A 14,584-nucleotide genomic window follows, 5' to 3' on the forward strand; every position below is an offset into this window, starting at 1 on the left:
GTTTGAGGGCGCAGCGCACGGTTGATAGCCCCGGGCCCAACTAAAGTCTAAACGATTCAACTACTTGAAACGAATTTGTCGAATTTAAGCCAATAATGCGCATAAAGGAAAATCAAGATGAGAAATTAATCGCGCGTTAACCAAAAAATGCGACCGGTTTGAGAGAGTTCTTTCCTCGAGGGTAAAACAAACAGTGCGTCGGTGTGGGAGTAAGCGCAAAATGTCGAAAATAGAATTTAACCACTTGAACTTTTTCGTTTTTCAAATAATTCGCCACTTGAATTGTTCCAAATAAACGTTTTTATCCACAAACCGTGCACGCGACGGTGATGGCAGGTGAGGTGAAATTATGTGAGAACCTGACTGTATAATGTTGATCAATCTGTTTGAAATCGAGATAAGTATTTTTATCTGCAAACTCGATACGTGAGTACATTGAATTATTTACGTAGGCGTTTTTATTTACAGATCAATCGCGATCATGATGACGTGTTCGAATTAGAATCTGTATTGAAAAATAGATAAACCTATGGGAACTACAATACAGAGTACACTAGCCACCGCTGACACCCCCTGCGGCACACCCTCGATGTCTCAGCGATATGCCATGTTACGAGTAACTACGTAAAAAGAGTTCCCTTTACGCGATACAGTAACAATAACTATGATAGTATGATTGAAATTGTGACTTCAACCATAGACTCAAAAACGAAGGGACGTGAAACGAAAACGCCGGCTTTTTCGTTTTAGAGCCCATGCTTCAATCAATCATTTATTTACCAGTTTTGTAACATGATTGCGGTCGTAAGTATGGTATCTTTCGAATAGTTATAGGACTAAAGAGTGCTTAGCCTGTGTGTATTCGAATGGGTCATGGGTCACGAGTTCGACTTTTGGGACACGCGCCTTTCTCTCTCTCGTAAGAGTCTCCGAATTTTCGAACCTACGACACGCTGATGGTGCGTAGGATCTATTCGATCGTCATTTGCATAACAAAGCAATTGCGAGCGTTGGACGTCGGGAAGAAAAAGTTAACTTTATAGTTTAGTACCTGCCATAATTCCTATTCGTTACGTCGTTATCTATGTACTGTTAACTTGAGGTTGTTTTTATCTTGAAATTGGGATTTTCCCTGTTATTTATTTGATTGGTAGATCTATTTTGATTGTAATTTGGTGTCCCTTTCAAACCCACCACACCTGCCGGGAGCGAAACAGGGGATTTGATTTTGAAATCGGAAGAAGTACAGATACAAACTTGAGTTTATCGGCGGTCAAAATTACAGACATTTTTGTTTAAATCGAAATACATAATTGGAAATTCAGGATAACTTCAGGTTATAACCGCACCCGGCAATCTTAGGGCTTAATACTAGCTGGTCCAACTAAAAGGTGTTGGCCATGTAAAGCAGAAGATGAAAAATGGAAGGCTAATTTTCTTGTGATAAATGGTCATTGGATAAAATTTGGATAAAATTTATATGGAGGATTTGTGGGCTTTTATTATCAAAAGCAAACTCATTTGAAACAACGCATGCGTCAATGGTAGGCCGTTCGTAGAGTAACAAAATCATAATTCGCTTTTCGTGTGGTCATTTTTCTCACAGGCAATTGACTTTGATAATCAGTCTTGGAATCTTTAAGGAATGGCTTAAATCTTTAGGCAAATGTATGATTTTTTCATGGCCTTGTTGGCCGTGATGTGACTGCATATATAAATCACTGATCAATAACAATGTCACTAAGGATACCCGGCATCGGGGATGGAAAGGGACCGAACGCACAATTTATGAAAGCCATGTGTCGAGAAAACCTGTCGTTTTATCATCCCACCAGTTATAATTGATAGATATCTTCGAAATTTGACATCTATTGGTTTTTTATTTCTATAGCGTGTTGTGTGAATCCTAGAAGCAGGTGACGATAGGATGATATTGTTGATAGATTTGAGTGGAGACGTCTGCAAACAGGGCAGCTGCTTAAACCTAGATGTCTGGCTTCAAGCCGCGGAAACGCTGATAGATGCTGATGTTCCACAATGGGAACACTTTTTTCGCTCGTCAAGACACGACCTTTGACAGAAAAATCGACGTTTTGAGCACGCGTTATGATCTCACCAAACGCTCGTTCCACGTGGCTGTTTCTGCTTTTACGAACTTTGCCTATCCCTATCGAGCTCGCATACATCGAATTGTTGTGTAATTTTTAATGTATTTGTTCCAACGGTGGGCCAAAAGTTGCCCTGAACACAACAGGGAGGCGTTTAACGCGCTCGTAAATGGCCCACACGTGTTTTGGTGGGTGCAAGAAAGGCTGTAATGTAGATATGTTGCAGTCACGACGGACCATCTGCCCCAAAAACAACGAGTTAATTGTTCTTTGTGATTCACAATTGTTGGTTTTCTTTACATAAGGCACAAAGAACCTTTTCACGTTTAAAGTATATTTCAAACCAGGCTGGCTCATTTACATAAATTATAAGGCTATGCGGACTCGAGCAAGCAGCTTTCCGTAGCTACCATTGTGTCATTTACTCCCCGCGAATCTCGGAAATAGCGCAAATATTGCGCAAAGTGCGTCAACGCGTCGGAAACCGGTGAGAAACTGATCTTAGACAGTCCGCAACGGCATCAAAAACCGCGCGTAAGTGCGCTTCAAATACCGGCGGGAAAAACTTTTCAATCGAACAAAAGAGCATTCGTCTGCGTGTCGCAGCGACTTCTAGCGGCTAAACAATAGCTGCCTTTCACCGAAAAAAGAACTGCACACAAAACAGCATAAACGACATTACCACTGTACTTAATGCACTTTTACTCCTGTTAACTCACATTCATCATGTTTAACCAATTAATTTGCATAATTCACGCAATTTCACTATTTATACTTTCGAACTAATATATTTATCGATTATATTGTATCGTTTGCGCGCGCGTGTATAAAAGAAGGAACGATTCGTTTTTAGAGTGCCCTGAGCTCGGTGTCCAGTTCTGACTTCAATTAACTAAATATGCTTCGTAATAATTAAGTCAAGATACATGAATATTTACCGAATAATTAAGTGAAGGTTGAAATAATTGTAGGCGTTATTCGGGTGTGTAACATGAAAGCATCCCAGTTAAAAGGAAATTAGCTCGAGCAACAGGTCGCCATGGACTGGTTGCACGCTATCTCATATCTTTTAAAACGCCGATTCACTTATCGATAGTGTCATCAAGCAGAAACCATGATTCATTTCTATATGAATGTAGACACAGTTATATATATAGTCGTGGAAAAAAATCAAATAAAAATCTTCTCTCACATCTAGCGTTTCGTCCGTACAGTTTTCGTTCTGCTATATAGACGAGGTGATTCTCACTCTTATTAAACGGTCATCGAAGACAATCCCATTTACCGGTAGACATCGTGTACGTTTTCCTATCAAATCTTCTTTTGTAATTCAAATCAGTTCCAGCGCTTTTTGCAATTATGTTTTAAATTCCCCATTCGCACAGATTCGTTCATGATCATAGTATACATTAAATCGTGCTGGTATGTTCCATTCGAGATCAAATCCAAATGCCATTGTTATTCTGATTACAAAGTACCTGGTATCGTATTAAATGACATTTGCTGACATGCAATATAATTGAAAACTGATGCAACTTAATTATTCTGTATTATTTGAAATATTAAATACGTCACATGATGCACCACACCAAGTTAACATGTATCATTAATGTAAATAAGAAAGGTGCGTCTTTGCACGACTAAACTGACGCCTTCGGCTGCCGAATGCCGGGCTTTATGCGCACGCATCAGATGGATTCCAGCACCTGTAACATTGAATAAATACGGGGATTATAATTATGCATTACCATCAATAAAAATTATCGGTTTTCGAATCTGAACGGGATATTCGGTTATTCGAGGTTTAGTTGTATACATGTGATATACTATATCGGTTTGCCGCGTTTCAGCTGCGCTTCAGATGAAGATACAACAGAATTTATCATTTAGTTTTCCCCGACGTTTGTTTGCGGCCTTCCGAGTTAAGTGGCGTTTTCAAATAACCTGTTAAAACATCCGATTCAATAACGCCTTTTCTCTGTATGTGGGCTTGATTTAGTTAGTAACTTCAATAACCTTAATCAAACACACTCGTTTAAAGTCACTCAAATGTATAGTCAACATGTATTTGCAATACAAAGCAGAATGTCTAATCAGCTTTTTTGATGATTTTGTTATCCACATGTGTACGTGATGTGGTTGCTCGTGGTCGAAACAGCATGAACACAGTCGAAAGCCCTTGAGATTGTCCGATCACACAAGGATATCACAAGAAAATGAATTTAAATAGTCATACATTTTATCATTGTTGTATAGTACGTGTTATCAATATGCCTAACCTTGGAGAAATCAGACTGGTTACTCCAATACCTTACCGGAGACCTTACTGTCGATTTCGGGGTTTTGCAACGGATAACTGCCTGTTCAAGACGTAAATGCCGCGAGGGCGGTTCGAAGTGGGACCGGAATCGAGGTCAGAAATTAATCCAAAAAGAAATGATGTGAAAACATTAATAGTAAACTGGGAAAGGATCACAATGAATAATTGGATTGCGATTAAGCTGCTCAATGGCAGTTTCGGACAATTAGATCGCCGCTCTGGAACTTCATCAAATTACAAAAGACATGTGTTAATCCGGCCAAGGAACAGTTATCATTAACGGGTTATCGGAGGATATTGAAGTCGCGCTGTGCAAACATTCGTCGACGTTCCGATGTTTTCTTGTCGATAACGACCGAAAGGATTAGCGACAGTGAATATACGACTCATGTCTCACGAGCCACGGGTAATAACGTTGATTTTTTATGGCACCTAGCGTGTGGCGTTTGATATTTTATGGAGTCTTTCCACGCGCCACACGTCGACGTGTCCAGTTTTATCCGACGATTGTGTTTATTCCGTCATTAAAAACCATATTGACGAATTAATGTCCAGTCGGTCGGACGGTCATTAAGCTGTATTCTGAATCTAGGCCTGCAGATAATCCCATTGTTTGGTCACAGAAAGACGGCAATAGCGCGACCTCGTCCAATGTTGTGTGTCCTGTAATTAGAATATTTTAGCCTCATTTATTAGGATGATTATAAATAAGATAAACACAAGGCGCTGCCCGGTGTCCGTTCCATTGTACGACGTGGCGTCCGGATGCAATTACCCAGGCAACCGCTCGCATACAACTATCCTATCGAAATAGCCATGACCATATAAGGTTGAGGACAATATCAAAAGGCATCCTTGTCCACTTCATGAAATAAAAAAGTCGGTATCACCAAATGGTTAGGTTCGGTTTTATGGTCAGTGCGGTCATGACGTTTACTCTTTTGTTCTATGGTTTATTCTACCCCCGGAGCTCGTACCAACAAAATCCAAAATACGATAATTGTTTCCATTGTTTCATCGTGGCTTAACGCTGTATTGGCTGTTATTTTGTTATCCTTCTTTAATAACCTTTTGAACTGGTTGACGCTAAAAGCGTTTCCTGGACGCCGTCTTTAAAAACACACGTGCGCCAACTTCAAGCGGCTTTTGCGCTGTTCTTCTACGCCGGTGCACAATATAACACGGACCTGGTCGTAGCCACCGGCTAATTGTAAAAAGCGGATAAAATGACACACTTGTATCGATTAAGACGGTGAGACGGCGTTCAGAAATTTCGCAGCAGCTCAATCGAATAATTGATAATTAAAGAAAGCTCAGCTCGTTCTCTAAGTGTGGGTATGGCGCCAGTTCTGTTCAGAAAGATAATCTACACTTCTTGCTTTCCCGTCAATTTTACGTATTTTTCGTAAATGTATTACAATCAAAGGTTGTAATACATTTGAAAAAAACACGCTCTAACAATATACTACGATTTATTCATTGGGTAATGAGAAAAAAAAAGATTTTCGATGATGGAGGTTTTGTTACGACGTATACGGATGTTGATTGGTGGTGCGAATGAGTAGCTTCGGCGTGATGACAAGGTGGCGATCCCCCGCTGCGAACGGGACCCATTGTACACGCATGGCCGGTCCAGTCTGGTTTAATCAAACCAATTCTTCCGAAAACAACCAGTTTTAAGCGTCAGACTTCAAAAAGTCAGTTCCAGGCGTTTTCGTAAAACTGTCTCTAGCGACATCGATACGACCCGTCAACATAGCTAGCTATAAGCCGTTCAAAACACATTGTTATTTTTCCACAAAAAAATCGCGTTTGTCATGGTCATTGGTAACAAAACATTCAAAATGACTTAAGGTTGTGTGCGCGGAATGGGTTATGTTACAACAATGATATCTGTATGAGCTCAATAGAATTGTCTCAGATTCTTCAGGTTATCCAAAGAGCTTCGTGTTTGTTCATTCCTTTTTTTATACAATCATCAACGTCATTTCATTGTGTATACGACGAACATACGTCAGGACAAACTGAGATTCAAATTGACGAGTTAAGATCAGCTTTTGTACGAGTTGATGGTACTTCGGGACATTAAACATTCTCTTTCGTTTTATTTGTAGAAATCGCAATCAAACTCCAATTGAAAGTGACTCCTCTTTTTATAGTTACTATCCCGTTTTGTCGATTGCATGGTTGAGAATACTTCTCTTTGTGTAATCGAAATGTAAATATACACGCGAATTAACTCGTAACAATTTTTCCATTGACAATTGATATATATATATATATATATATATATATATATATATATATATATATATATATATATATATATATATATATATATATATATATATATATATATATATATATATATATATATATATATATATATATATATATATATATATATATATATATATATATATATATATATATATACACACAGCCAACTAACACAATCTGGTCGATGAAAAGTAACCCCTATTTATATACATGAAAACCCTACAACGAGGAAGAGCGTGTTGATTAAGTTTTCATTATTTTTTGCTCTTCTGCCCAAGTGATAATTTCTAAACATCTATAGACGACCATCCTTCAAAGCCTACTTCTACTTGGAAAAAATCAGTTTAAAATGGGTCATTTTCGTTGGAAATCATCTGTGTCACTAACCGAAATATCCACGAGTTATTGAACTTGTTAAAGAGTTTGTTTTGTCAGGTTCCCCGGAGAATATCATAATATTCACTTGGTACCGGCAAGTCAGTATTGAATTCTGGCGTCGATGTTGGGCTTTAAAAACGACGGAAACATAAAAACCGGATATACGAAAGCATGTACACACAATATTTCGCTATTCATATAAATAATTTATTAACAAAGACAAAAAATAAGTTATATAACAGTTTATGTACAGGTGTATATTGTTATTAAAATATATGAATATACTTCTTGCTGCCACCCGATGCATATTTATGAGCAACTTTGTAATATAGGGGTACAGAAGGCCTCTTTAGATGTTATCATCGTAATTTGGCTTGAAAGCGCGTCCCCGAAAATAACCAGTATATACATAGATAGCTTTATTTACTCGGGACACTCTGAACGATGAAAAAACCAAACTGGCGATTGTAAGCGTGAATGGATACTGCGACTCAAACGATTCAATATCATGTATATTAGAATGTGATACAGAGGAATTACCGTTTTTGAACATAAGGCATGGACCGTCACGTATGATGAAGGTTTTCTTCATTGCATCTATGATTATAAACTTCATAATCTGAGGCCTGTCGTTAGATTTCATAGAGTTTAGTTGGGTCCTGAATTGCGCATATTTGACTTACTACTACACAAAACCGGCATTAAAGATTTGTACCGATATGTGGAACTTCGATGGTCCGACCGTAAAGTATCATCTCGATTTTCAAAAACTAGATATCATTAGTTAGGCACAATCAATTCAACATTTTTTTTTTCATTTTCAAATGACTTTAACATCAATTGAGCTCGGGGGGGGGGGGTATTGAAGGCACACGTGACAGGGCATCGACTCTTATTGATTACCTAATGATTCATAACAAGATCTTTTGTATCAATAAAAAAACCGCCTCCGTTTTGTATTTACATATACAGGATAAATTTTTAGAAGATTATTTATTTTACCACTGTGTAGAGTTTATGAGCAAATTCCAAGTGATTGCATAGTTAACTTCGAGTTGTCGGTTCGATGGCAGCTGCTTAAAGTTACGTAGGATTTATGCATGAAATCTGTGCAAACATCATCCGATTGAATGATGAAAACAATATATATCTATATAGATTGATAAAAGGATATCATTACTTCGCGATATAGTTTTACAAACTGATATGAAATGTTGAAATGCTTTGATAATCGAATTAAGATGTTCGTTTAACGATGAAGGCAAAGTGTAAAACACCGATTTAAGACGGACGGTTTCTTCTTATATAAGCATACACGATTCATTTGCTACAAACAACAAATTTCATCCTACACAATATGCTCCAAGATTCGTCGTTTGCATGATAGTTTGATATTGTTACTGAGGTCGATGTTTTTTTCTATTTTTGGGTCGTGTCTGCTACGGCGTTCGTCTGTTGGTGAAACACCGACGCCGTCGAGGCAACTTCGATGACGTTATCGCGGTCGCTAAGCAGTGAATGTTCATCGTCGGAAGTATCTCTCATTTCTGCTTCATTGTCCGAGAAATAAATACTGTCCTTCGTCGATACTGAACTCTTCTCGTCCGAACTACAGCCGTGATGCCCGAACGAATTTTTCTTCTCATGTCTCGAGTTGCACGTGCGCAAACAACGACATTTTCGCTGACCCTCAGTGGCGTCTTCTTTCTTGTATTTTACGCGTCGATTCTGGAACCAGATTTTCACTTGCTTTTCGGATAAGTTCAGATACGTGGCGATCTCTATACGGCGCAGGCGAGACAGGTACATGTTACTGGCGAATTCTCGCTCGAGCTCCAAAAGCTGGGTACTGGTAAAAGCCGTGCGGATCCGCTTGCTGCTGTGTAAATCGTCGGGACTGACACTTCTATTGTTACCTATAGGAATACAAGAGTGGAGAACTATAACAAATATCGTCAACAATCATCGAAAAGTTCAATATTTCTAATTATGTAACTTTCGAATTTGTTTGATTTGCAATTCAATTTAGGATTTCAAACAGCGTATACGATGTTTGTACTTTGCAATGGTTAGCCCACGTGGCATAAAATTAACTAAAGAATATGCAGTTTATTTATTTCCTTATTCAACGACCCGGTTATGCTTGCAGGTGTACAAACTTAATAATGAATACTTTATTTTACGCACGAGATCTAAGCAAACTTTTGAAATTATTCATTATCGACTCGGCGGTGTACGCATCGAATTAATGAATATAAATTCCGGTTTCAGCATCGATTTACACTGTGTAATTAAAAGTCAACCACGATTTGATACGGGCGCCGACATTATTCATGCATATTTTGAAATTAAAATTCATAAGCTATCTAATATAGATATCACTTATCAGTAAAAGGGATTATCATTTTTTTATTGTAGTCGTTTTGCATCGATTGATTCTGCGTATTTTCAGCAAGCTGTCTTAATATCAAACGTTTACAGTTGACCTTTTATGAATTCAAAATACAAAAATACAAATGCTAAATTGATAGGACTTTAAGCGGAATAAAATTTAGAATACAGAATTATGTAATGTGAGATAACTTATTTGGTAAAAAATCTTAAGAATCGGTAATCTTATCGCGAAATTGATTAAAATGGTGCCGTGAAATATTTTCAAATGTACATATGCATTCGAACGTCGAAAGTTTGCAGCAATGTGAAATTTTTTCCACCAAAAATTATTTGGCTTTATCAAATCACTCATGTTTTACTTAATATGTCATTTTGTTCAAGAACCACCGCGCGCTGGTTTTTTATTCGACTCCGAATGCGGCGCATACGAAATACGAAATCGTTATTTCAATTGAGGAATTGAGGGGTTAGCGATGAGCAACCCGTGGCTACAATGCGTGCAACGCGTGGCATGACACAACAGGGCGCTTAGCGTGTTTATGAATTCATGTTGTCCCCGAGTCGTAACATCTGAATATCATCCCAATTAATTCAATTAATAAAATCTTCACACGTCACCTTAATGAGCGCGATGTATGTTTTTAATCGAGCGTAATATTGCCGAACCCGAATCAATCCGAATCTCTTTCTATTTTTCTTTGAAATTGATTTTTGTCCGAATTACGCGTGTGTTATACGGATATCAGTAGGGAACATTGTAATTTTTCCTCCAACAAGCAGCAGGGGTAAAAATCCCAATAGCGAAAATATTGCTGAATAATTGAAGATTAAAAATGTTCGGCCTTCTGTTCGGGATTCATCATGCGATCATTTTGGCACTAAATCTTTTTCGCAGCATTTGCCAGTAAAAAAATGCTACTAATTCTCTGCCTTTTTTACTCAAAAGTAGGTTTGTAACGAATGAATAAATGGTCGCCATGAAGTATTTAAGATTCAAATTGACTTACCGATGCTTGGATAACGTATTCTGTTGGAATCATGAGCAAGTCGGTAAGGCGTCGGTCTGTCCAACGGCGGGCTGATGTTGCTGGCAGTTGGTCGAGGCATTCCTAACGACGGACGAGGAGCTGCCCGAAACGCTGATGGTAGAACATGAGACGACATGACGCTATTGGCCGCAATACTGCTTACCGGTTTTATCAGCGGTAGAGCCGAGGTCATCGGGATCATACCGGCAGGGGTTCTCACACACAGGGGGCAGCACATACCGAACATGTCCGCGGGATGGGACCCAGCGCGCGGTATACAATGAAACGAATGACCAGGCAGTCCGTGCATGGCTGGATGGTCAACGTGTCCAATATGTCCGTTATTCAACGACGGGGAATCGAGTCCATTGGCTTTCTTCACTATCAACGAGTCCACCAAAAATGAGCGAGACATTTCTATAAAGTTATTCCACTGACTTCTCACCCAAATATAAAAGGTATCCGAAGGAACAGATTTAGATTAAGTTCGTAATTGGATAAATCCTCTTATGATACGTGGTGTATTTTTCTTCGCTCGTGCCGCGATGTCGCGCATGCGGTTCCAAACGACAGTTTGATGCGAGTCCACTCAAATCATGGCTTTTATATGGCGAGCTATTGTCCCGATCGAGTCGACGAGCTGGATTCCGAATATCACGCATCAATCAATGGAAATTTAATAATGCTGACGAATCTCATCATTATAATAAAAAGCTTAGTGCAAATAAAGGCGACGCTTCAAGCATAAATACGACACGCAAGTGAAGCATTTTACCAATCAAAATTCTGCAATGTTTTGTTGAGCACGCGGCGGTCGTGCGAACGGGGCGGGGTCGGCTGGGACGTCCATCGATTCGGAGGGTTTTATTGGTCCGCAAACTGTACGCAGAAAACGCCTTTAAACTAGAAACAATTTTCATCTATCGATTAATAAATGATATAACAAAAATAAGTTGTATACATAGATTTATCGTTGATTATCGATTGATAACACTTAAAGATCTGCACGGACGACTGAAAAATCTTTTTTTTTTTGATATGTATAGCAAATATTGGGCCAGTTTGTTTTTTTTGCTCATGAGAAATAAAACCTATTGTTGGAATGAGTATTTTGGTAAATTTCTGTCTTACAATCGTCCAATCCTGATCAACAACAAAGATTAACCAATAATACTGGGTAGACAAAATGTATATTGAATTGTATTGAGTCGATGTGAGTCAAGGCTATGTAGTTCAAGGTAAAAAGTACAAAATCCGATTTTCCCACAAAGGGAGCATCAATGTTCATTTGAATTCGACTTTTTATGTTTTTATATTTTTAAACGCTTTATCGTATGTCATTTTCGAAAATCTAGTTGCTCTTTGTAACATCTCGTTCAATCTGCATGCCGCCATATTTTTTTCGTGATATTACGCCTGAGCGCGCGAACAATGCGCTGGTCTCGACAATGCGATGTGGAAGCCGTTCCACCAAAACAGGTGCACGCTCGAATTATACATAAAACGTGTTTACTCACTTGCATCCATATAATAACTGCAATGCGTAATTAATTTTAAAAATGTAAAAAAAACAAGATGACTCTTCATTTGTGTCGGCCTAATTTGTGGTTTCAAGTGAAGTTAATTTGTTCACAGCTGGTCAATGTTTATCGTATGCATTATTCACAAAAAGCGCCATGTATTCATTTCATTTTAGCTATAACGTTAAACTAAGCCACTTTTACGCGCGTTTTGATAAACGTCAATCGTTTGTAGACCCAGATGACGCCAACAATGATATTATGTAGCCTTTTTGTCTATTCAAACGGTTTCATTTAATGAAAATATTCATGTCAATATTATTACGATATGGTAATGATTTATATGAATTTCTTTTTAAATGTAGGTGATATATTCCATCATAAGGGTCTGTGAAACCCATGTTGACGAGGCCAATTATCGCTGATAATAAAAAAAGATTAAAAAAGAGGATTATCAGATGTGGAGGGTGCCTTTTCTCTTGTTAGTAATCCCAGCTTCATATTCAAATGTGACACACTTAAAACCAGCTAACTTAGGTTATATTGATAAATGCATTCCTGTTAGTCAACGTAAGGGCATTTTATTATTAGATACATTAATCAGATTCTTGTGAAATACATGCTTATTGTGAAATAGAGACGAAGCCTCTTGAATGAAGCATAGAAACATGTAATTCACAAATACGGGAATTAGTGGAAGACGTTTCGAATGCTCAGTTTTCGTCCTCGGTAACTCGAGTTTCTAGTCATTTTCCGTTTACAAATCCATCTCAATTTAATTGGACTTAATGGATTCTGACAATAGTCGGATAGAACGGTCCGTGTGAACTATGAGGCGACGCGGAACACGAGTAAATACTTATTAACGTTTAATACAATCACTGCAGGCTATTGTTTATATCGTCCGAACAACGTTTAATAAGGAGTTTCGCTGAAACCGGACACTCAACAGTGTGGGCTAACAATAGCGCCCTGGAGTCCCCCATTCAATTTTGTGTTGGCTTTCACACCTGTCCAATGTATGTCCCGTGTTTCTTATTTACGGAGATACCCGAACGGGAAAGTATTTATCATGTATTGTGCGTATGATTAGAATAGATATGTTTACAGTCTTGCACGTTTTGTTGCCACACAGATTCATCATCTTCGGCGCCAATCCAGGGACCACTGTCGAAAGTGGCAGAACTTAAAAAGGGCATTAGCCAGAACAAACGAGGTGGTATCATTTTTGACAATTGACTGCTTCGAGATGTAGTACTGCATATTGAGATACAGTTCCCAGGTATTAAAGACGAGATCCTGAATGTTGTGCATTTTTGTTGAAAATCATCTGCCTCGTCTTGTAAAAATTTGTCCTACTTTTGATGGAGACGACTAAATGCGTCTTTTTTACTTTGGGGATGAAAAAGGGCACGAGATTTTCGCGAACGGTAGCACGAGCTTACCGTCTGAATCCGCGCCTCTACACAACAAACGTGATATTACCTTTTCTATTGCTTGTATATTTGAAAAAAATATATATTTGAAAAAAAGTGGCGCCGTACATGTCTGAATTCTGGAATTTTGGAAGTTGAAATAGAGGAAAAGTTGAAATTAGGAAGATCCTCTAATCTACAGTGTGATGCCATCGATGTTGTCTACAGAATTTGGGATCGAAACCGCGGCATTATGCGTAGATTTTTTCATCTCAATACAGTCTTTAATCGACAAATATGTCAACCGCACGGCGACCGCAAACTTGAAACTGAATTTACAGTAATTAAATAGCACTTATCTCTCATTTCGACAATACAGCGTACTTATGATACTTAAAAAAGTATGAAAACAGACGCGGAAGCGCGACCATGTATGATTCGTATCTCGTGGATCGTACGCAGTCGCGCGCCTGTCACATCATCGAGGAGTCACATGGCGGCAAGCTGCACGTACTTGATCCAACCAAAGAGTGCCGATACTTATTAGATAGACCGCTACACGGCGACCACAGAACACGCGACAGTTACAATTCGAACACAAAAATCTATATAACTCAAAATGAACGTATATTATGATGACCAGTAATTGAAAAAAATAGATCTAATTTACATATATTTGAATATGATACTTCACGCGTAAACTCGAATGTTTCGATCGTTTTTCCTAAATTCAAGATTTAATTAAATGTCTAGTTAAACACGTTTCGCCGAGTGCTTGTGGTAATGTTTGCACTTTTTCGAAGTTTATTTAGACTATGAGTTCAAGAACCAGGTGATATGCGTGAAACAGTATTATTTGATAATCAAGGCCTTGGGACATGGCATACGTGCTTCCCATCCAATTGCAGATCATCACAACCATGTCATTTGAAGCTATATGTGTTTAAAAATCTATACTTGTATTAATTCTAAATTACTATTTGAACACAACATATAATGACTGGAAGACTGGTAATAATCAAAGTTTTTTGAGTTAACAAGCAAGAACCCACAGTTGATATTAAAAAGTTTATAGTTTGACAGTTTCGGAGATTGAGAAACCATCCGCTGGAGATTGGCGCCAATGATCCACAAACCAATA

The 14,584-nt window shown here is 38.4% G+C and overlaps 1 protein-coding gene across 1 annotated transcript; it reads right to left on the reverse strand.

The window, feature by feature from the left end:
* Positions 1-8,505: 8,505 nt before the first annotated feature.
* LOC141905475 (uncharacterized) lies at positions 8,506-10,648 on the reverse strand. Its single transcript, XM_074794342.1, has 2 exons — positions 10,488-10,648; positions 8,506-9,002 (listed from the first exon to the last, which is right to left on the reverse strand). Exons 1-2 carry the CDS (start codon positions 10,642-10,644, stop codon positions 8,506-8,508), a joined length of 654 nt encoding a protein of 217 aa, XP_074650443.1. The 5' UTR covers positions 10,645-10,648.
* Positions 10,649-14,584: the final 3,936 nt, after the last annotated feature.

This window comes from Tubulanus polymorphus, chromosome 5, assembly GCF_964204645.1.
Source record: "Tubulanus polymorphus chromosome 5, tnTubPoly1.2, whole genome shotgun sequence".
NCBI classification, from domain to species: domain Eukaryota; kingdom Metazoa; phylum Nemertea; class Palaeonemertea; order Tubulaniformes; family Tubulanidae; genus Tubulanus; species Tubulanus polymorphus.